Raw genomic sequence first — 25885 nt, forward strand, 5'->3', positions numbered from 1 at the left:
ATTTTCAATTGATATTATTATGTACCCCAGCAAGCCCAAAACGTTTCGGATATTATTCGCAAAAGGTTAGAAAATTATTATAAAGGGTATATAACGTCTTTAAACAAACTGTTATTGCAGTGTGTTTTGATACAAAACGTGTTCATGGCCTTTATAAAACCCGATAGTGCAATAAATATGTGTACCCCGGTGTGGTGAATTATAGGGGGGGGGGGCAAAGATCTTTTGGCAGGCCAAAAGGGCGGTGGGGCATTTTTTGGCAGGTCGAAAGCTGGGGGGGCAAGCGATTTTGGCACGGATATGAGATAAGACAATTTAAGGTTTTAAATTCGGGTTCCCAAAATGCATGTGTAAGGGGGGAGGGCAAAGATTTTTTGGCACATCAAAAGGGGGGGACACAGGGTTTTTTTGGTACGTGAAAAGGGGGGACAAAGATTTTTGGCACACCATTTTGAGAATTCACCACCCCGGGGGTACACATAATTATTTATTGCACAGCCCCTTCTACCAAAACCCAAAATATAATCTGTTCAAAATATTTCAAAAACGTTTTGTGTTTGCTGGGACAGTATCTTCGAGTTCACAATAATACCATTTTCAAAGATGAATTATGTAAGTTTGCCTTTAAGTCAATTTGTCAACGTAAAATCGGCATCCCTTTTTCAGGACGTAGTTTTTGGCGTCACTTTGCAACGACGCGACCTTTCTGGTCCAATAGGTAGTATTTTATACGCTTTGTCATTTAAACGCGGTTAAGGTTGGTTACGACTGATTAAACCTGTTATGTTTACCAGCATGCTGATATAACTTTTATCTCTACAATATTTTATCACTGTCATTATTGTTTGTGGACTATAAGCAGTGGGTTCGGTTAAGTTTAGAGTTCTGTTTTGCTTTATTAATTTGCATTTACAATTTGGTAAATGGTTGCGCGAGAATGAGTTCGTCGACCACCAGCTGCCACAAATCATTGCATTGAACTTTTCGATATTCAATTAAGAACTTGGTTCGGACAAGAAACGCCACTCAATGTATGTTTTCTGTGCAAACGTTGCATGACATTGAGATCACATTTTGTGAATTGGTTTTGAAGAAAAGTGGTGTAGGCCTACCATAGTACGGCATAGCTACGATATCAGTGTGCCTATGAACTCGTATGTATTGCATTGCAAGCTTGTTAAGTTGTTTGACGTCGGATATGGAAATGTGGTCAACATAATCTGAAGAAGGTAACTTGTGTCAAAATAAGAGATTGCTTTATTCTACTCGCTTTATCATAGTCAATGTTGAAAACAATCTTTAGATGCTTCAGTCGATGCTACAACTACAATTAAGGACCTGATCTCAAAGTGCGGTATTATAAAGTCATCACAAAATTTATCACGTATAGCAACAACGATGAACAAGATGGAGCTTATTAAGAAGCTGCTACTACTCGTCGCAATCACACTGGTGCAATATCCACGGTGCGCCACCAGTGCAAACATCTTAGTCGCTCATCCTGCGACAACCATCTTCCTCCAAAGTCACATTCGATTTCAAAGCGTCTTATCTCACGAACTCTTGAAACGTGGACATCGTGTTGTCATTTTATCAAGCTCCATCCTTAAAGATCGAGGAAATTCGGAAGAAAACTATTCCGAAATGGTCACCTTCAAGCTACCTTATGATGACGATGTATACCTGCAACGACATCATACATTTTTTAACTTGGTCACCAACCCGAACGCGACGGTTAGTGAGCTCTTTTCGTTTTCAGAAACCTTGCACGAAGACTGCAATCACCTGTTCAATGATGCAGGTGCGCTTGAGAAACTCAAGAGTGAAAAATTCGATTTGATATTGCTGAATCCTTTCGGAACGTGCGAGTATCTACTCCACTGCTATCTAGGAGTACCTTACGTAGTGTTCACTCCCGCGATGAGATTCCCAACTTTCAACGAAGACATTTTCCGCGTGCCATCCCCGATGTCTTATGTCCCTGGTGTAATGACGGGTTTATCCGATGATATGTCACTATTTCAAAGAACAGTTAATGTCATTTCAAAGACAATTATTTTACCTATTTTTTCATATTATATGATATCTTCGGATCATATTGAGAAGATTAAAGAGGATAAAGGTCTGTGTCCAGAAACGCCGCTGTTTGAGTTGATTAGAAAGGCAGAACTGTGGCTTGTCAACGCAGATGTTGCAGGAGACTTTGCTCTTCCAACTACGCCAAATGTTATCTCTATTGGAGGACTTATGAATGAGCCAGCGAAGCCTTTAGAACCGGTAAGACTGATTTTGAACGAATTTACTTATACAAATATGTTATTTACAGGAACTGGTCAAAATGTGCTTGCCCCACTATATAGTAGACATGCCTAAAAAGTCTTTCCCACCTACCCCATGCGTTAGTTGGGGGGTGGGGGGGGGGGCTTTAGGAGCGAGCCCTTGGAGTAAAAGCAGTGCCGAAAAAAAGAAAGAATTTTTTTTGCTCTTCACTTTTTCAAACCATCAAAAAAAATTGGGACAACCTTTTCGGCTTGTTGATGAAGAGGCGGCAAAATTTGCCTTTTCTGCATCCCCATCCCCCTCCCCCATTATGAACGGCCACGGTACGTCCCTGCCACCACCCCCATTGTGCGAATCTTCCTGAATCTTCCTTGACATTTTCATTTAGGCCAACATGTAGGCCTATAATGAAAGACAGAGATAAAAAGACTAAATCGCGTCTGACATCAGGGCAAAGGCGCGTCGTGATTGGTTGCCGACCTGCGCAGTACGGCATTTTCTGTCTAGTTGTCAGAATTTCAGACACGAACTAGTCTTTTTTTTTTATCTCTGTATATTATATTCACAGGCATATTAACACATCACCTGTTATGTATACTGTGTGGTTCGGACGATTCCGTACTTTGACTGGGTCAACAATTTACGTAATAAAATTAGATCATTCTGGTTCCGTTTTCCAAGACATTGGTGCCACCAAAATATGAAAAATAGTTTTACACGGGACTTTATTTAGTGGTGTGCGCCCTTCGACGATTCCGTACTTTGAGGGGCGCAACACTAAATAAGCGTCCCATAGGATAACGTGTGATTTTGGCCTACTTCGAGCGCCATTCCTGGCGTCCCTGCAATACTTGGCAAAATAAATTTGGTATCAAATTAAAGCTCTGTTTCTGTAGATTCCAAAACTTTTGTCGGCATATATCGATGACCGTTGACTTTTTTCGCTATTTCGCGGTGCAAAAATATGGCATAAAATATACTAAATTCACCACTCACATTTCAAAATCGGAAGTTGTCTTCATCCGCCACAGAGAATTGCTTTTGAGATAAAATGTCCGGTTTTTTCTGCATGTTATCATTGAAGACACTTGTCGAATGCATATGAGCTGATATTGAGTGATTTAAAGTGAACATGTCGGTAAATATGGTCGCTACAATCTCATACTCACTATGGACTATATTAGCCGAATTTCGTTCTTACATAAAATGCGTAGTGATTTAATGTTGCGCCCCTTATAAGGATTTAAAAGTTTTCAAAATCCACATTTGTCACTTATTAATTAAATTACAGAAAATTTGTAGCTCAACACCGAAAATTTCATGTCTCTGCGACATTTCGTTCAAGAGAAATGTTGTTTTAAAGATCAGTGCCGAAACGCGGAAAATCACATATTTCGACTTTTCCTCCAATATGTGAGAGTTTGCACAAAACTCACTAAAACTAGTGACAGTCAACAATTTAAGCACGTCTTTGAACCAAGTTTAATTTCTTTTCTAGATTATCTGTCTTGCCATTTTGTTTTGGAAAACACTTGTTAATGAGTGTGAAGTATAAACACCCCCCGTTTCAGTAACAACAATTATGATCTTTTTGCATAGGCCTACTGAATATGCAGCAAAATGGCTTCATGCAGATTAACAATGCCTATTAACTTTAAAACCCATTTTTGAGCCTTTTTGAAGATTTTTGGATACAATTTCTAGACTTTGCAGGTGCCTGCTCGGCCAATAAAGCATTTTCCCAATAATAATTCATCAGGGTGACTTTTCGTAATCCTTGTTTATCATCATGATTGAAATAGAACACATTTCATGACGCGCATTTCTTATTTTACGCGAAGAATGTAAAAAGAACGCGTTCATGACGCCGGCCGTTACAAGGATTTAAAAGTTTTCAAAATCCACATTTGTCACTTATTAATTAAATTACAGAAAATTTGTAGCTCAACACCGAAAATTTCATGTCTCTGCGACATTTCGTTCAAGAGAAATGTTGTTTTAAAGATCAGTGCCGAAACGCGGAAAATCACATATTTCGACTTTTCCTCCAATATGTGAGAGTTTGCACAAAACTCACTAAAACTAGTGACAGTCAACAATTTAAGCACGTCTTTGAACCAAGTTTAATTTCTTTTCTAGATTATCTGTCTTGCCATTTTGTTTTGGAAAACACTTGTTAATGAGTGTGAAGTATAAACACCCCCCGTTTCAGTAACAACAATTATGATCTTTTCGCATAGGCCTACTGAATATGCAGCAAAATGGCTTCATGCAGATTAACAATGCCTATTAACTTTAAAACCCATTTTTGAGCCTTTTTGAAGATTTTTGGATACAATTTCTAGACTTTGCAGGTGCCTGCTCGGCCAATAAAGCATTTTCCCAATAATAATTCATCAGGGTGACTTTTCGTAATCCTTGTTTATCATCATGATTGAAATAGAACACATTTCATGACGCGCATTTCTTATTTTACGCGAAGAATGTAAAAAGAACGCGTTCATGACGCCGGCCGTTACAAGGGGGCGCAACACTAAATAAGCGTCCCATAGGATAACGTGTGATTTTGGCCTACTTCGAGCGCCATTCCTGGCGTCCCTGCAATACTTGGCAAAATAAATTTGGTATCAAATAAAAGCTCTGTTTCTGTAGATTCCAAAACTTTTGTCGGCATATATCGATGACCGTTGACTTTTTTCGCTATTTCGCGGTGCAAAAAATATGGCATAAAAATATACTAAATTCACCACTCACATTTCAAAATCGGAAGTTGTCTTCATCCGCCACAGAGAATTGCTTTTGAGATAAAATGTCCGGTTTTTTCTGCATGTTATCATTGAAGACACTTGTCGAATGCATATGAGCTGATATTGAGTGATTTAAAGTGAACATGTCGGTAAATATGGTCGCTACAATCTCATATTCACTATGCACTATATTAGCCGAATTTCGTTCTTACATAAAATGCGTAGTGATTTAGTGTTGCGCCCCCTTGACTGGGTCAACAATTTACGTAATAAAATTATATCGTTCTGATTCCGTTTTCCAAGACATTGGTGCCACCAAATTATGAAAAATGGTTTTACATGGGACTTTATTTGGTGGTGTGCGCCCTACGACAATTCCGTACTTTAACTGGGTCAATAATTAACGTAATTAAATTAGATCGTTCTGATTCCGTTTTCCAAAGTATGACGTTAATCGAACCCTTTATTTGCGGGTTCAGTCAAGATTCATTTCTGGTTTGTTTAACATGTTAAAATGATGTAACAATACAACTTCAGACAGATAACTTTATTCATCAGAGCCGTGCTAGTCACGCAAGAGATAATTCACGCACGCAACATAAAAAATATCGCAAATATTCTGGACGAATGATTTCATAAAAATGCACCTGTAAATTATGTATTAAACAAGTTCTGTCTTTAAAACGACATGACGTTTCAGAATACGTTGCAGAAATGTTACAAGCGTGTGTCGGGTTATTATGTAGTTTTTTTTAGAGAATGGAATATTCCAGTTGAAATCCATAAACCCTAAGGAAGACATTGGCCCATACAGGACATGTGAATTTCAAATGGTGTTACTTGAATGGCTGACTCCATTTGAAATCCCCCCCCCTGTTAGAGATTAAGGTCGTGTCTTCCATAGGGGTTGTATGTATTTCAACATGATTTATATTATGCATGTCTATAATACGATGACATAAGTCGTGTTCACACGGCCGGACATAAGTCACTTATTACCGGTAATAAGTGACTACATGTATTACCGGTATTCATATTATATTCTTAGTACCAGATCATAATGAGTAAATCAACTTCATTTAATTATACAGGAGTTTAAGATGTTCGTTGAAGACCCTGAAATGAACGGAGTCATAATAGTTTCAATGGTAAGTAGACCGTCTCGTTTGGTTTGCTGTTCAATACAAGAAAATTGCCATATACCGGCTTCCTACCGTTGAATAAATAAATAAATACATTTTATTTTTTATGTGAGAATTATATAGTGCACGCCATGCCAACCTATATCAAGCCTCTGCACACTTTACAGATTTTCGATGACCACTGTGGCCCAAGACACTCCTTAGCAGCTAGTTCCTTGTCTAACGAAATTATTTTCACGAGAATATTTTGCAACCACACCGGGACTCGAACTCGGGACCTCACACACTGAGGTATGATGCCCTATCAACTGCACTTGACTGCCTGATAGAATAAAAACCTACCTTTTACCGCTTTTCCTCGCCAACTGATTATTCGGGTATCAAATTAATATGAGCGTGATTGATTGATTGATTGATTGATTGATTGATTGATTGATTGATTGATTGATTGGTTAATTGATTGTTTGATTGATTGATTGGGTGATTGGGTGATTGATTGATTGATTGATTGATCGATTACTTATTGATTGATTGGCTGATTGATCGGTCGATTGGTTGGTTGATTGATTGATTGATTTTGTGTTGCCTTTATACTTATAGCCTTTTATTTACTTTTACCTTTTTTCTTGTTGACAGGGTTCATCACTCACCTTGGGAGAAAAAGATGCATCCATGTATATCAATGCTTTAGGTGGTCTACCATATGGAGTAATATTCCGACATACGGGGAAAATAACCCAAAATGTTAGCGATAATATCAAAATTGTACAATGGATGCCCCAGAATGATTTATTAGGTATGTATGATATTGGAGGGTGTCTTCAGTGGCGTAGCTGGGATTTTTTCCAGGGGGTGGGCAAGCCTGTATGGGGCGGGGGCCCAAATCCACCAAACAAAAATTTTGCCGCCCCTTCCTCAAAAAAGGTTGACCCAATTTTTTTTTTCGGTGGTTTGGAAAAGTGAAGAGCAAAAAAAAAAAGGAATACAAGGGATAGCGACTTCATTTTGATATAATATAGTTCCATTTTTTTAACAAAATTTTAAAATTGTTCAAATTCTATCCGCACCCTATATCGTTGGCCTATGGATTCTCTCTTTCTCTTTCTTTTCCCATTTTTTCCATCTCTCTCACTCCTTTATTATTTTGCCCTGCGCTAGGGTGGGGGGGGGGCCCAAATAGGCATTGCCAGGGGGGCAATTGCCCCCCCCCCGGCAGCTACCCCACTGGGTGTCTTCACTTTTATCCGTTTCCTTCTACTGAAAGAGTCACTGCCAGCGCAATGGGCTATTACATTTTAAAATCCACACTAACCCTATGAAAGATTTAGTTAATATCTTCCACGGTGGAGTATGAATTTCAAATGGAATGAACATATTAGGCAGCTCCATTTGAATTGTGTACACCCTATGATAAAGATTCAACCCTGAATCTTTTACAGAGGGATGGTGAGTGTTGAATGGAGCTGCCTAAATGTGTTAATTCCATTTGAAATTCACACTTGACCTGATGGGGGATTTGCCATGTGGTCTAATACCATTTGGTAAAATATCCATCTCGTCTACATCCATTTCGTCTAAACCCATTAGGTCTATATCCACTATGTCCAATAACCATTTGGTCCTTTAACCATTTGGTCCAATAACCATTTGGTCCGATAACCATTTAGTCTAATAACCAATAAGTCTAAAACCATTTAGTCTAATAACCATTTAGTCTAATACCCATTTGGTCTATAACCAATAGGTCTAATAGCCATTTGGTCTAATGCCCATTTGGTCTACAAACCATTTAGTCTTACAAGCATTTAGTTTATTAATAGACAAAATGGTATTAGACTTACTGATTATTAGACCATACAAGTATTACACCTAACGGTTATTAGACCAAATGGTTATTAGACCAAATGGTTATTAAAAAATATTAGACCAAATGGTTATTAGACTATATGGTTAGTAGACGTACTGGTTATTAGACCAAACAATGTTAGACTAAATGGACATTAGACTATATGATTATTAGACTAAGTGGCAATTAGCCTTTCTGGTAATAGACCAATTGAATATAGACTAAATGGGAACTAGACCAAATGGTATTAGACCAAATGGCAATAGACCCATGTAGTATAGATATTTCAAATATTTTCCACAGGGGGTGTGTAGATTTTATGTGTAGATTTCAAATGGAATAGCCCAGTTTGGCTTTAGCTTGACTAAGATGCTAGAAGTGAAAAACTGGGTTTTTTTCAGTTAACTTGACACTCACCTTCCATGGAAGTCATGACCTTAATCTTCTACACAGGGAGTGTGAATTTTAAATGGAGTTACCTGAATGGGTGACTTCATTTGAAATCTACGCCTCTTGTGTGGTAGATCAAGAACATGTCTTCCATACCGGGTGTATGGATTTCAACTGAAATCGCCAAATGCTATCTTCAGTAGATAGCATGAACAACTAACAGCCGAACTCGCGTATATAATGTAAACCAGGGACTTTAACTCGGTCTTTAAAAGGTACTACACTCTAATTTCACACTATTCATTTTTCTGAGTAGAATCCATACTCATATATTTGTATTATTGTCTATTCTTTTTGATGAGTTTGTTCATTTTGATTAGGTACACTCTAAACCGACAATACTATCAAAATGAATAGTTTCCGTTTTATTTTATATTGTTTGATTGATTGTTTGATTGGTATGTTGATTGATTGATTGATTGATTGATTGATTGATTGATTGATTGATTGATTGATTGATTGATTGGTTGATTGATTGATTGATTGATTGATTGATTGATTGATTGATTGATTGATTGATTGATTGGTTGATTGGTTAATAGATTTTTACATCATCAGGTCACCCAAGGACAAAACTATTCATCGGCCACGCTGGTCTCGGTGGCATATACGAAGCTCTATACAACGCCGTACCGATGGTTCTGATCCCACATGGCTTAGACCAAATGGATAACGCAGTGCGCATGTGTAAAAAGGGCGTGGCTTTATGTCTTGATAGACAAAACCTGGACGAAAAAAATCTGCATGATGCTGCCATTGAGGTGCTAAGTCAGAAAAGGTAGGTTTAAATAATGGTGCACATTTATTTCTCGCACTTGCTTGTCGCTGCAAAAAATCACTGCATGCAAAATCGTCCCTTAAAATGGCAGTCGCAACGACAATAATTTTGCGACAACAAACTTAGAGAAGAACAATAAAGCCCCCAACAAAGCTATACGCCGTAGAAGTGATAATCGGATTAACTACCATAGCAATAGATGAATACATTTTTGACTATATATCGCCCTGCACTACAAGCAGGTTGCAGACTTCTTCATCAGGCAACTAACCCGCTGGGCTGGGCATTACTGCACAAGAAAGAGGGACTCCGCTTTAATTTACGGGACCGGGCCATCGGGACGATACCTATAGCCGTCTATCACGTGACCAGCCCAGCGGGTCAGTTGCCTGATGAAGTCTGGTGGTTCCAGACGCAACGTCGTAAAGTTGCAAGTTCCAGTAGTTGATTTAATTCCAAAACTCTGTATAGAACCGTAATCGCATCATCGCAACTTCAAACGGTAAGACGTTTTGCCGTTGCGTTGATCGGTTCTCCGCAGCGAAGAAATCGGGCACAAAGTCGCAATGTAAGAAATAATTTCCTCCTTTATATTCCCTGAATTCTTTTGTTGTTTTTCGAATTTCAGATACAAAGATGCGGCTGAACACTGGTCCAACATCCACAAAGACCAACCTTTAACACCTCGAGAAAGAGCTGTATTTTGGATCGAACATGTTCTCAAATACGGGGGTGCTCATCTCAGACCGCGTGGGGCTGATATGAACTTTATCCAATACTATATGCTCGATGTTGCTATTTTGATTGCTACTTTTGTTACGTTATTTGTCGTGATTTGCACTACTTGCTGTGTGAAAGGTTACAAACTGATTTGTCATCGAAATAATTTTAAACAGAAGCAAAGCTAGAAATATGTTACCAGCAGCTACCAAATCCGCATTGTGATACGGCAGGGACATGAATTATCAAATACCGAAATACAAAGACTAGTTTGCGTCTGACATACAGAGCAAAGGCGCGACGTGATTAGTTACTGACCTGCGCAGTACGGCATTTTCGGTGTCCGAAAACTAGTCTTTTTAATGTGTATATAGCATTCTTCGTCAGTGGGAGTGGTCTATAGTTCGTAGACACATAATCTGATTGGACAATCGCAATTTTATGTTTAAAAAATTAACATGTGCAGAATTTACGACATTCATATTTCTGATGCCTTTTTTCCTGTCGTGCCTTATAAAGATGCGTTTAAACATGTTTAACATGTAAGTCTATGAAGACTTCATGTACCTGGCCATTGAGGGCGAGGTAACCCCGGGTTTCAAGTAGTGTGCACGTCATGTTGGTTGAGTATTCAGGTATATGATAATATTGTATATATTTCACTATAGTAATCAATCTTTATAGAAATCTTTACTGAAATAGTAACTGCTGACATAAGTAGTAATCAAGTAATAGCTATCTACCGCTGATATTGGTATTGATGAAGTAGCTATCTACTGCTGATATTGGTATTGATGAAGTAGCTATCTGCTGCTGATATCTATTGATGAAGTAGCTATCTACTGCTGATATTGGTATTGATGAAGTAGCTATCTGCTGCTGATATCTATTGATGAAGTAGCTATCTACTGCTGATATTGGTATTGATGAAGTAGCTATCTACTGCTGATATTGGTGTTGATAAAGTTGCTATCTACTGCTGATATTGGTATTGATGAAGTAGCTATCTACTGCTGATATTGGTATTGATGAAGTAGCTATCTACTGCTGATATTGGTATTGATGAAGTAGCTATCTACTGCTGATATATATTGATGAAGTAGCTACCTACTTCTGATATCGGTCTTGATGAAGTAGCGATCTACTGCTGATATCAGTATTGATGAAGTAGCTATCTACTGCTGATATCGCTATTGATGACTATCTAGGCCTACTGCTGATATCGGCATTGATGAAGTATAGCTATCTACTGCTGATATTGGCATTGATGAAGTAGCTATCTACTGCTGATATCTATTGATGAAGTAGCTATCTACTGCTGATATTAGTATTGATGAAGTAGCTATCTGATAATAGTCTTGATGAAGTAGTTATTTACTATTGATTTCAGGATTGATGAAGTAATCTACTGCTGATATCAGTATTGATGAAGTAATCTACTGCTGATATCAGTATTGATGAAGTAATCTACTGCTGATATCAGTATTGATGAAGTAATCTACTGCTGATATCAGTATTGATGAAGTAGCTATCTACTGCTGATATCAGTATTGATGAAGTAATCTACTGCTGATATCAGTATTGATGAAGTAATCTACTACTTATATCAGTATTGATGAAGTAATCTACTGCTGATATCAGTATTGATGAAGTAATTATCTACTGCAAGTATGGGTACGGTATTAATAAATATTAAGAAACTATCTAACTAAATCTGATAACAGTATAGTATTAATGAATTATCTTTATAGGGCTTTATTACTATAATTGATGTGCATATGTACTGCTGTATCGATATTGATAAAGTGCCTCTACTGCCGATATCAGTTTTGTGAAGTAAATAGCTATCTACTGCTGATAGTGATAGTAGTATTGATGAGGTAGCTATCTACTGCTGCTTCAATGTTTTGTTTTGGTTTTTGAATTTGACTTCAGAATTTACGACTTCATGACATTATCATTCGAATCAACTAAATATATTTCAACAGTGTATGGCGTCATTGTTTCTCTGGAGTTGTCAGCACATGTGAAAAAGCCTCAGCAATGGCTCGCTGCATAATACTAAAAACAACCTTGACCTAAAAAAGGTTGAGAGGTGAAATATTTTACGGATTCAGACTAAATTCAAAATTGATATAAAACTTTGGTTTTTGATTGATTACAAACACTTGTTTTTGTCATTAATTGAAATTGTGTTTGTCAATCATTACAGTACAGTTCTTACTCCAAGGGCTCTTTAATTTCTTCAAATGTTTTTTTTTAAATAATGATAGAGTGAATCCTAGGCTCTCTATACTTTTAGGTATATGATCCAGTTCTCTTTAATAGGGCACAGTAGTAGATTTTGTATCTAGAGTCTTTGATATTGCCCAATAAAATAGAACGTGTACATCTCAAATTGGCCTATTGAAAAATTTCAATTTTTTTTTTTTTTTTGTATTTTTTTTTTTTTTTGGTTTAACTCTTTTGTAGACTGATTTCACTATTCAATCATGTGGTACTCCTAATCATTATACATATAAAGTGTATTTTGTTCAATCATACATAATAATGCTATTCTAATTTAATTATATTGATTTAATTGTTACTGCTTAAATGTATTGATATTTATTTATACCATTGACTCTTGTTTACATTTAATTTTATTACTTTGTTGAGCTGTTAGTATCACTTGTATATTGATGTTGATGATTGATGAAAATAAAATATGAATGAATATGAATGAATGTACTACCAAATGACATGTGTTGCACATGTTTGGAATGGAATGAAATTTCAAACTTTTTTAGAGTGAATATTTCAATCCTTTTTAATCTGGAAAGGATTTGTCCCTAATTCGGGACGGCAAATGATTGAAAAACAATGAAAATCAATCCGTTCTACAGACAATCGAATAGAACAAGATTTGCCCCTAACTCTAATCGCTAAAAGATTAAGACTCACTGCTTTTGATTGAAAAAAGATTGAGAAATCAAAACACCCGACTGAATATCGAAAACGATTTGTTCCTAATTCGGGATGTCAAAAGATTGAAAATTCAACCTTTTTGGTTGAATATTCATGCGGGCAATTTACGATCGTTGGCCGCATAACACAAACAGAGTTACATAAAGGTTACTACATTTTTTTGCGTATACAGTTATAGAGAGTCGGAGGATTCACTTTATCATAATAAGAAACTTTTCAGAAATCGAAGACGTCGTGGATAAACATTGCAATGAATGAGTGACGTAAATTTTAACCAATGAAAGACATCATTGTGATCCACCAGAAGACAAACCTTTTATATCAATTTTAAATTTTGGCTAAGTATTAATTTTGTTACAACACATAATAAAAATATTTATGTCAACCTTTTTTGGAAAACCTATCCAATTGATCATGGCCGGAGATCGTGGACCTGCATAAAATTACACGACCATAACACGACAATAAGAATATATCACTTAGATTTGGATAAATCTGAAATCTGTGCCGTCCCCTGCTGTCTTGCAATTTTCAGTTTTAAAAGTCCTCTAGCGCCCTCACGCTTAATTTAAGATTGCTTTCAATATTATTTTCTTACGGGTGTGCGCTATTCCCGTCCGTATACATGTGCCCTCCTTGTCATTTCATTTTTTTTTTCAAAATATTCAATTAATAGCATATACCCGAAAACCTCAGCTTTCAGTGTTTTTGTATCACTCATGTACTTATTTCCCATGTTGTTTAACTAGTTATGATAATGGGTTTTGTTTCTCGATATTCTTCTTTTTATATAGAAAAAGAAATTCGCCATGACGTCCTCTTTTTCCCTAGAGCTACATGTACGACATTGAATAAAAAATAACATTTTTCCACAACTCTTTTTGCAAGGAAGTCCAGGCTACGGGAAGCCTTCATATAGCGTTTTTATAAGTTTTTATTTGTGTTCTAATCGGGGTGCATTGATTTCGAGTGGTGAATGTGTGGCGTGTGGGTGGGTATGGGGGTATATTCGCCAGCAATCTTGGACGTTTTTATGAAAGTCTAAGAATGCATAATGAGAGAGCATCCGCTATTGTTAATTTTTAAAAAAATAAGTTCTTAGTTGATATGTTAAAATCCAAAAATAAATTGTATAGGCTATTGTTTGTTAATTTGTTTATAGCAGAATATTACGTCGCCGTTAGGATAGGTAAGTACAGGGTCTCCGTTTGACAGCAAATACCAGTATAGGGGTGTGTATAATTCGAATTCGATTTCAACCGTTTATACTCCTTCAAATTGAGCTTTTGTATTCAAACACATTTAAATACGTCAGGAAAAAGACAATTTCACGACATATGGGGTAGGGTAAAAAAATTATAGACAAAGGAACGTGTTATAATCGATTAATATCTACTATACGATATTGCAAGCGCAGCTTGTTAAACTTCGCTTGTATGGTCCTATGTGTCGAAATGCACTAATTCAAAAGATCATGATGCATAATAGGCCTAGCCCTAGACTATTGAAACCATCTGCTCTGTTATTAACGGGCAACCAATAGTCATCCAAGCTTCGCCTGGAGAGCGTCACAGAATGATTAATCGACTATCTCCAACAGTTATCTTTTGAGATGCAACAATGTATCTGACCGAAGAATACTTTGACGAAGTATAGTTATCTACTGCTGATATATCAGTATTGATGAAGTAGTTATCTAATGATAATATTGGTTGATGAAGATAATTATCTACTGCTGATATCAGTATTGATGAAGTAGCTATCTACTGCTGATACCAGTATTGATGAAGTAGCTATCTACTGCTGATATCAATATTGATGAAGTAACTATCTACTGCTGATATTGGTATTGATGAAGTAGCTATCTACTGCTGATATTGGTATTGATGAAGTAGCCTCTACTGCTGATATTGGCATTGATAAAATAGCTATCTACTGCTGATATTGGTATTGATGAAGTAGCTATCTACTGCTGATATCAGTATTGATGAAGTAGATATTTACTGCTGATATCAATATTGATGAAGTAGCTATCTACTGCTGATACTGGTATTGATGAAGTAGCTATCTACTGCTGATATTAGTATTGATGAAGTAGCTATCTGCTGCAAGTATATTGGTATTAATAAATATTTGTAAGAAACTATCTAACACTGATAACAGCATTAATGAATTATCTTTATAGGGCTTTATTACTATAATTGATGTACCTACTGCTGATGTCGATATTGATATCTTTTGAGATGCAACAATGTATCTGACACGGAAGAAAGTAAACAACTTTTTTTTTAAATTTAATCAATTCACTTAATAATTAATTAATTAATCAATTAATTAATTGATTAACATTAATAAATGAATTAATTAACATAAATTAATTATTCAACATAAATAAATAAGTGAATTAATGAATTCGCTTATTTATTTATGTTTCTTTTATTTATTCAATGTATTTTTAAGTAGGAATAATATATGAAATATTGATTTGTATATTTTATTGTGCCTACCAATAAAACAAACCAAAACACACATTCCCAACTCTATCACTTTAATAGTACATTATGCTACAGTAATTATATCATACCAGTTGTTTAGAATTAAGTGATCTAAATTCATATTATAATTAACCTATTTAATGTAGGCCTATTGTTTAACATGTTCACATTCATTGTTATTAAATGTCATATAAATAGAACATTAGCTCATTTTGTACTGTACACAGATAGCAATCATTGTACATACAAGTCATAATGCAACAGATGGTTTAATGAGCGAAATGAACGCAGACCTATTGGTGACATCAGTTAATTGCTCAAAATATGGATTTTTTTAAATAGAAAACATACCGTCGAAATTATAGAATAATTTTCTTTTTATCGTACTAGGTTTTTTTTTTGGAAAGGGGTTGCGGGACTTCAAAAACCGAACCCGAGAAGTGCGCCTGCGCTGATTTTTTGTTGTTGTAAAAAGTGGTCCTAACCAGTTAAAAAATTATATTTTTTCCAAAATGTGGATACTGTGTCATTTTTCTATACTTTGGTCCTTTTGACGGACACCCTATTTTGATTATTGCAGTATGTTAGTCAGAATAACCCTACTTTTTTAGACATTGAACTTTGAACTGGTTACGTTTGGTTCAATGACAAAATTTAGTTTCATACATTTTTTATGTCGAGTTGATGGATGACATTACATCGATGCTGTCGTTTTCATCAATCTATCAGTTATGGTAAAAATAATTTCAAAACATGGAATGACTTGGATATCTTTCAAAGAAATCAATCACAGGATTTGAAAGAGATAACAGAAATAATAACTAGGGCGGTTAGCACGCCATGGCTGAACCATGGGGCTTGGGCAATATATTGTGGTATACCACTGTCACACACGGGGGGGGGCAGTATACCTTCTTCAGATTTGGAGATATCAAAAGGCCCCAAATAGGAATATTGACACAAGTCCTATGAGGAGTGTCACTCCCGGTGGGGAAATTTTTTTTTTTAATTATTTATTTTTTTCTCTTTCATTTGGCAGCACTCGAAGTTCATGCCTTCTTGGCATTTCAAGATGTGAAAAGAACCCACAATATTGACTCAGGCCTTATAGCTGACCAAAAAATGCTATAAAACTGTACGAAAATATCCCCTTATGCGGAATCTACATACATGCAATACTATAGGGCCTACATGTGGATATAATAATGATCTGAGAAATAATGACTCAACCAGTATATAGAAGACTCATCAAAACGCCGCCAGGCAGGTTATTATAATTATGTAAATTAGATTTGGTTGCAACTGACAAATTGAAAAATCATGCGTGTCTTCCACCTTTAATTTGAAGCAAATATTGACACACGTTGTCTACTTGGCTGATACAGTAGGCCTATATTATTTGTAGACATTCACTCATTCGCCATCTACCCGTTTCTTTTAGCTTTTTTTTACGTGTGCGTAATATTGTGTCTTCCCTGATTTCTCTAGGATCATCTCTGCCACTCTTTCTCCCCGTTTTTTCTCACTTTTGCTCCTCCTATTTCCATTTCGCCCTCATATTCTATAAAACTACGGGGTCAAAAAATGACCCAAACGGGGTCATTTTTGACCCCAGCATAGTTATCAACTAAACACCATACCACTAACGGGGTCATTTTGACCCCATTGGTCGGGGTCATTGCAATGACTACGTATTTGGGTCAAATAGTAACCCCATTGGGGTCAAAATATTACCACATTTCGGGGTCAAATGAAATGACCCCTTCAAAAGGGTTGCCTTATTGGGTTACTTAATGACCTCATTTCGGGGTCAAATGAAATGACCCATTTGAAAGGGTTGTTTTATAGGGTTACTCAATAACCACATTTAGGGGTTGTTTGGATTTTTTAGTAGGCCTATGGTCATGCTGGTCCCACCAGGACATAAGTGTGTTTCTGCACAGAGAAAGCATTACATAAACAGCAAACTGCAAAATGCATCTGTGTATCACACTCACACACAGTCAGTCATCGCCTATGACAGTTCACGTATTATAAGCTTACATGATATAAGCTTATAACAACTGCAGCCAAGACACCAGCCACGACAGCATGAAATTGGAATGCATTTGCGTGCATAGACAAGGGTCTATGCATCCTTGCAGTCTCACTTTTCAACTAACTTTTCATATTCCATCATGCAGACAAGCACAAACGACAATCCGCTGAGCTGCACAATCAGAACAAATATGGCGCTGATGTGACCACGTGAGCCGATGCACACCGTGTGTGCAAATAGTTCCGAAATGCAAGTCATTATAAAGTTGACAAATTGGGTAACTTCGGTCAAAAAATTAGTTTTATTTATTAATCAACAAACATTAATTGTAGCTCATGTTTAAACTCATTTATGAATTGAGATTTTCAAAGCGGAAGATTGAAACTGATATCAATGCGCGACGGTATCGGCAAAATGACCACTAAGTTTTTGACCACGTTCGTCATGGCTAAAATGACCTCGTGAAAGTGGTCAAATTAAAACAGTACAACCCCCTTGAAGGGTCAAAACAACCCCAAACGTGGTCAATTCAAAATGACCACGGAAAATATAACCCCGTAGCTTTTAGTGTGTATCTTGTTTCCTTATGTTATTCTTTTTAGTACAAACAGATTAAGAATCTTCAAAAAAGATTTTTGTTCTATTGGTTTGTAATGTTACGTATTCACGCATGCGCTCTTGTCTCCAATCACTCCTGGCAGCAGTGTCTCCAATCACTCCTGGCAGCCATTTTTACTGAAATAACCAATCCAGTGTTAAAAACTTCTTTGCTTCACACCGACCTTGTTTTATAGAACCCTCTGACAATGTCTCGATCCTAAATATAGAAAAAGGTGCCCTATAGTGTATTACCGGGTCTATCGCCTAAACTCACAAAACACAATAGGCCCCTACGTATCTTCTCTTTTCTGATTTCTCCCAGGCATGCTAGATGATGTTGAGGTAAACAAATGTGTCAGACATGCGAGAATATAAAGAACCTAGATATTTATATCAGATCCATCGTCATTCGATTCTACATTTTCCATGGCAACGGCCATTTTACTCATTTTAAAGCAAATTTTCCAGTAAATTGTCAAAAAGTGGTTATGGCCGTTGCCATGATTGTCTTCTCGTTGAATTCTCATGATAGCTTGAAATTAACTTTTGTAATTGCTCAAAATGATGAAAAGGGGTCAATTTTAGGCTACAATTATACCCCCAGATCTCTAGAAACATGCATTACATGTATATTTATAAATTTCAAGAAGTCATAAATTATGTCAATCACTGGACAACAATTACTAAAACATTAAAATCAAATGTGTTGAATGAAGTGATATTTTTTTTATAGATATCAAATATTCATGTGTCACGTATTCTCCCCACCTATATTATGAAGTTTACTCCATTCAATTTCAAAGAAATAGCTATAGTTAAAATGTGACATTTTTGGATAAAAATTAGAGAAATCCTAAATAGTGTGACCGTTACCATGGAAACGGAATAACACGCACTGGTTACAAATTTGACAACATATCAGAAAAGATTCTCCAAACTCTCCTGAACATTTTGAACATATACTGTATCAGCCAAGTAGACAACGTGTGTCAATATTTGCTTCAAATTAAAGGTGGAAGACACGCATGATTTTTCAATTTGTCAGTTGCAACCAAATCTAATTTACATAATAACCTGCCTGGTGGCGTTTTGATGAGTCTTCTATATACTGGTTGAGTCATTATTTCTCAGATCATTATTATATCCACATGTATAGTATTGCATGTATGTAGATTCCGCATAAGGGGATATTTTCGTACAGTTTTACCTTACATTTTCTTACTTGAAGCATCTGTCCAACGACGCGAAAATTTCATGGGGCTGGCCGCTATACTGTAGTGTAGACTTTCCTTGACTCGATCTTCCTCACAAATCGATATCGCATATTTAATTAATAGATCGACACGCGATCTTCGGCACAAAAAGATACCGTATAACACCCGACCCCACGTAACAAACACGCCCCATGGTCCGTAGACCAGGATTGTTGTGGGATCCAGCATTAAAATGTGTTTTTATGCCAGTGGTTCATTCTGGTGTATATATTTCTTATCACACCTATCTTAAGGGGTACAAAAAACGTACCACCAATAGTTTGTGGGGAAGGCTTTTTTTTCATACAGGCCCACCCCTACTCCTTATTCCAGAAAAATACAGCACTAATTTTTTGGGATAAGTATCAAGTTCTGCCAAATGAAACATAGCTCAATCCTAATCCTTTAGTTAGTCCTAACTGGCAATAAAAGAAAAAATTCACTATTTTACTAATTTCTTGAAAAAATAGCCAAAAACATGCATTTTCGGCATATTTTCTGACAATCGAGTCACAAAAATCAAAGACTTGGAACAAGTCTAAGCATTCAAAATCTTGAGTATATGCCAAAATTTTGCTTTAATTTTCACTTTTTTGTGTTTCTTTAATTAAATTATCGGTTATCAGAATGAAAATGTCTTTTCCAAAAATTATACTGCATAAACTGAAATTAGCTTTGGTACAAGTCTTTGGGCTTGATTGTCACAGCATACGAAAAACACCCTAAAAATGCATGTTTTTGCCCTTATTTCCAAAAATTGACCAAATATTAAATTTGAATTTTATTGCCATTTAGGACTAACTAAAGGATTAGGATTTAGCTACGTATGTTTCATTTTGCAGAACTTGATAATATTTTTTTAATCCCAAAAAATTAGTGCTGTATTTTTCTGGAATAGGGAGTACATCCCAACGCGCCCCACTCCCGTACCACACCCCACAACACACAAGCTTAAGTAAGATAGAGAGAAATTAGATTCACAAATCAGACATAGACAGTGTGTCGGATATCTATACAACAACAGAAGCACACCCCATCTGCTATATTGAGCGAGTACTTAGGGTATTCCTATTCTATTTATTGGTTTAATCAAATAGAACCATTATGAGATGTAATTAATCATATATGATGTCAAATAATGACAGAATCTTATAGATCGCCGGCTGTGGTTAATTGTCTTTCACTAATTAAGCCTAACGAACCGCTGTTGTACTTTCAACGATATGTATACATTTTAGTTTAATAGTGGCTTATGTATTTATATGCATTTAGTTGCAATTAATTTTTGTGACATTTGCGCAATGTTTATTTCATTTCTATATCGTGATTTTTATTTTATGTATCTATTGAATAATTAAGTAGGCCACTGTTGTGTACTTCTACGGTTGAAGTAATTGCTATTGTGGCGTTATAGTATGATTATTTTTATTAATACATTTTTATCATGTTTATTATAAACTCATAATTTATGATACAAAAAGTAATAAAATAACATGAAATTAAATACACTAAAATAAGATAAATAAACTAAAAAATAAATGTAAAATAAAATAAAATAAAATAAAATAAAATAAAATAAAATAAAATAAAATAAAATAAAATAAAATAAAATAAAATAAAGTTAAATTAAATTAAATTAAATTAAATTAAATTAAATTAAATTAAAATAAATAATAACAATAACGATAATATTTAAAAAACACAAGCCTTGTTTCACGCATTTTTATTCATGGAATACTTTAAAACAAACAGTTTTTTCTCTGCAATTGTTATTCAGGCTCAGCCTTAAACATGTTTCGTTTCATGCAAAACAATTCATTGCAAATATGCTGCACTTTTTTAGGGGCTCGCCAATAATTATGAGCCCTGGGAGGAGGGTAAAATTGGAGAGGGGGCAAGAATGTTTTGGCCAGTCGAGGGGGGATTTTTGGTAAGCTGAGAGGGGGTATGCTATTGTTGGCACACATTCACGGAAACGCTTACATATGCAAATTTGCTCGCTACACTCGAATATAATATATCTAGACCATTTAAAATTTGCCAACAATTTGGCATGTGCAAAGGGGGGGGGCAAAGTTTTTGTTTTTTGTTTGATTTTTTTAGGGGGGGGGGCTAACCGGGGGGTTATAATTATTGCACAGCCCCTTATTTCAATATTCACAACTAAAAATAACCCCAGTGTTATGTTATCTGGCAAGTTGTGATGCAAACGAAGTTTGGACAGTTTGGTATTACATAAATCCCAAATGGGATATTTTAATTAAAATCAATACACTCCTATGGAAGACATGGCCTTAATCTTCCACACGAGGAAGGGTAGATATCAAATGGAATCATTCGGGTAACCCCATTTGAAATTTTAACTCTCTGTGTGGGAGATTAAGGTCATTTCTTCCATAGGGTGTATACATTTCACCTGGAATAGCGCAATTCTAATAGGTGAGTCACAAAATGATGATATCAGAAATTATGCTGGACATTCACAGTACACGATCTTGATCTCGACATGATCTTTAAATTCTCCCACACAGGGTGTAGATCAATAGTTTTTCCTTGATTTTACGTGTTTTGTGATTGGAAAGGAGTTCCACAAGGCTCCATCGTTGACCATCAAATATTTTCTTTGTTGCATTGGAATTAAAATTGCTCTGCCTCTGTAATCATACGGGTCATTCCAGTTGAAATCCACACACCCCCTATGGATGATCTTCCACACAGGGAGTGTGAATTTTAAATGGGGTTACCTGAATGGGTGATTCCATTTGAAATCTACTACACCCTGTGTGTGAGATTAATGTCATGTCTTCCGCATGGGGTGTATGGATTTGAGTTGGATTATCCCAATCAAAATTCTCAGGTACCTTCAGATGAAGATCACTTCCTTCAGTAACTACTCATCAAAGTTATCTTATGTGACGTATTATCCTATCTGGGTCATGCATGTACTCTTCTGGCTATAAAAACAAGTTTATATGGTCACCTCATTTGATAGAAACCTCAAGGAGAACTCAAGTTGTGGTATGAAAATGTACATTTTGTTTAAGGCAGAGTATAGAGGTAACGTAGTGGACGTTTCGTCATTTGTTCTTGTCTCCCACTGCTGAAATCAATAAGCTCATGCGAAGATCACTTCTAAGGCTAGGAACTGCATGACTGATCCATGTTATCTCGTGTAACCTCTTAACTCATCTGGGTCATGCACTGTCTCTGGCTAAACGAAAACCTGTTTATAATATGGTCACTTAAGTGAAATAAACCTCACGGAGAATTCAGGTTTAGTGTAAAAATGCACATTTTGTTTAAGGCAGAGCGTAGAGCGTAATGTAATGGACTTCGTTTCGTCATGCATTCTTGTCTCCCACAGCTGACATCCAATCGCGAAGATCACTAGGAACTACATGATTGATTAAGATTATAGGCTTTTGTATATCTCATTGACCCATCTGTGTTATGCACTCCTCTGGTTATTATGAAAACATATTTATATGTTCACCATAGTGATAGCAACCTCAAGGAGAACTCAAGTTGTGGTGTGATAATGCACACTTTGTTTAAGGCAGAGCGTAGAGGTAACGTAATGGACTTCGTTTATTCATTCATTCTTGTCTCCCACAGCTGACATCCAATCGCGAAGATCACTTCCTAGGAACTACATGATTGATTAAGATTATAGGCTTTTGTATATCTCATTGACCCATCTGTGTTATGCACTCCTCTGGTTATTATGAAAACATATTTATATGTTCACCATAGTGATAGCAACCTCAAGGAGAACTCAAGTTGTGGTGTGATAATGCACACTTTGTTTAAGGCAGCGCGTAGAGGTAACGTAATGGACTTTTATTCATTCATTCTTGTCTCCCACTGCTGACATCCAATCGCGAAAATCACTTCCTAGGAACTACATGATTGATTAATGTTTTATCTTGTATAACTCACTGACCCATCTGGTCATTCACTCCTCTGCCTATAAAGACATGTTTATATAGTCACCTCAGTGATAGCAACCTCAAGGAGAGTTCAAGTTGTTGAGTGAAAATGAAACCTTGTTTAAGGCAAAGCCTAAAGAGGTAACGTAATGGAGGTTCCGTTCCGTCATTTATTCTTGTCTCCCACTGCTGTATGACCCGCCAATTTTCGTATATCAACCTTTTCCACCGTGCACTCCAGGAAGAACAAGTTTTGCAATTCTGTAGCAAATTTTATAGGGCTCACCCGAATATAATTAATATTTGCTGGTCTACATTCTTCTGCGAAATCCAGCAATGCTTCATTCACAGTCTTCACTGTAGATTTAGTTTCCAGTGACTCCGTGGATGAGGTATGGATAGTTATGGATGAGATACCATCACTATCCGCTTGCTTTAAAGCAGAAATTAAAGTAGTCCTATCTTTCGAAAAATTACCAAATATTCGGCAATTGTACTTCCGCACATTTCCACTGTCTTCAAAATAAACGTTGTTGTAAACCTCCCGTCCTGTAATACTGTGCTCAGGGTCCGACAAGTTAATATCAGCATCAGTGTCCCTTGATTGTGAAGTTGGCGCGCTAATTGTAATGTGACGACCAGTACCAGGTATTTTTATTTCAAAATGTTCCATATTTGGATTCTCCATATATTTTTCATGTCCTGGTCCTGGTTGTTGTTGTTTATAGATGTCGGCCTGCTGCCCGGCTGAAGTACACTATGTACATGTACTCGTAGTACCGCCCATATAAAGGAAGTTATCAAACTGATTTTGATATCCGGAAAAACATTAACTGCATACGGTCATGAATGTCTGTATGATATATAATAACGAATATATATAGAAGTAAAAGAAAACATACCACACAGACTGTGTGAAATAATGCGGCCTGTTGACTTCATAACGTCACCATATCATAATCTCGAGTTCGCATTTAGTTAAGCAGAATAAGAGAATAAGTGTGTAGATATAGAAATTTTAGGCAAACAAAACGGTTTTCTGAATCGCCATAAAAACTGGATTTATAATTTTAATATAATCAAATAAAAACATCGCTAAATACTGTTTGCCTCTGTATAGTTGTATATTTTTCAGATAGCTCCATTTCCGTACGTAATCTTTATTTTTTTGTCTTTAAACAATATGTTAAAAGTTAATCTGTCTACTCTGAAACCCAAATTTTTCACGCGTCTGCCTAGCTATGATTGTCATGATGGTTTAAAGGTCAAAAGTACAAAGAGTATGAAGGCGCGTGGAAATTACAACATGGCTCATATTAAAGGGACATTTCTTTAACTTAGTGGTGTTTTGACGAGAAAATACTCAGTTTTAATGATTTGTTGTTTTTGTGGTTGCAGTGTTTTTTAAAGATCGACCTTTCGAGTGTTTTGTTAAGGGGGCTGTGCTATAACTATTAGCCCCGGGGTAAATTTCCAAATGGCGTGCCAAAAATTGCTTGCCTCCCCCTCGGCCTGCCAAAAATCGCTTGCCCCCTCCCCCTCGGCCTGCAAAAAAATCTTTGCCCCCCCCCCGGCCTGCAAAAAATCTTTGCCCCCCCCCCTTTGCAGATGGCAAATTTTTGGGATCCCTATTTGCAAACCTTAATTGTCTATAGATGCATGTTACGAGCGGAACGAGCAGGAAAAAATTTAAAATTTAAAATTTTCGGATTCCCCACTTATTTTCTCCCTTTTTCTCCATTTGAAACATTCCCCCTCAAGACTCCCACCCCACACATACACATCAGAAGTCGGACTCCACCTTAAAACCCACAATCCCCCTGTCGTCCCTAAAGGTACATTTATGCAGTCAGGTAGAACTTTGTGCCAATAGCGTTGGTAAACCCGCCATTTTTTGTTTGTGTATTTGCTTGATTCAAGGCGTCTGAGGGGTAATGAAAAAATATGAATCTAAGTTTTGAAATTCTGATTTATTTGTCTTTGGCAATGGGTGATTTTGTCAAAATCCATAACATCCATACCAAAATATTACTCTTTGTTGACGTGTGCTTTGATATGTTTCTTCGTTTGTGGGGGTGTGGTGTGGTTGGGTGTGGGGTATTTAGGGGTGCACTCATTACAGGATATTGAACTCCTCGTATTTGCTTTTAATTAAGTTATGCCTTTATTAAGTCAAACAAACTAGAACAAAATATTATTTCATTGACTTTTTGTACACATAACGCTGCATTTTATTTTTTCAACATCCAGTATAGGAGCTATTTCATTATACTGGTTCCCCACCCACTCCGCTTTCGTTCTTTTCTCAATCTTGTGTCTTATTATCTTTTTTTCCATTTCATTTTTACACACATCAACTAAAAACAAAGATTTTATCGATAGTGCACCCATGTATAGTGCAACAAAGCAACACATATATCCAAGGATATTGTTCAATATAAAACTGTGCCATTCTAATAAAAGCAAGTGTAAAGATGACTCGAAATAAGAAAACAATCGTGAGTAATCGTACTTTAGTAAGCCTCTTCAATGCTGATGTCGACAGACGACAAGTTTAAAAATTTTTTTTTTAATCAAAAATTTCAGAAATGTAAATTTTCATAACCATATTTGGAATCAGCATGAAAAATGCATTAAAAT

General features: G+C 36.3%; 1 protein-coding gene across 1 annotated transcript; it reads left to right on the forward strand.

The window, feature by feature from the left end:
- The first annotated feature begins 823 nt into the window (after positions 1 to 823).
- Positions 824 to 10181, forward strand: LOC140168096 (UDP-glucuronosyltransferase 2C1-like). The gene is made up of 5 exons (XM_072191403.1): positions 824 to 2277; positions 6119 to 6175; positions 6806 to 6965; positions 9024 to 9243; positions 9872 to 10181. Exons 1-5 carry the CDS (start codon positions 1399 to 1401, stop codon positions 10149 to 10151), a joined length of 1596 nt encoding a protein of 531 aa, XP_072047504.1. The 5' UTR covers positions 824 to 1398; the 3' UTR covers positions 10152 to 10181.
- Positions 10182 to 25885: the final 15704 nt, after the last annotated feature.

Source organism: Amphiura filiformis, chromosome 13 (genome assembly GCF_039555335.1).
Source record: "Amphiura filiformis chromosome 13, Afil_fr2py, whole genome shotgun sequence".
NCBI classification, from domain to species: Eukaryota; Metazoa; Echinodermata; class Ophiuroidea; order Amphilepidida; family Amphiuridae; genus Amphiura; species Amphiura filiformis.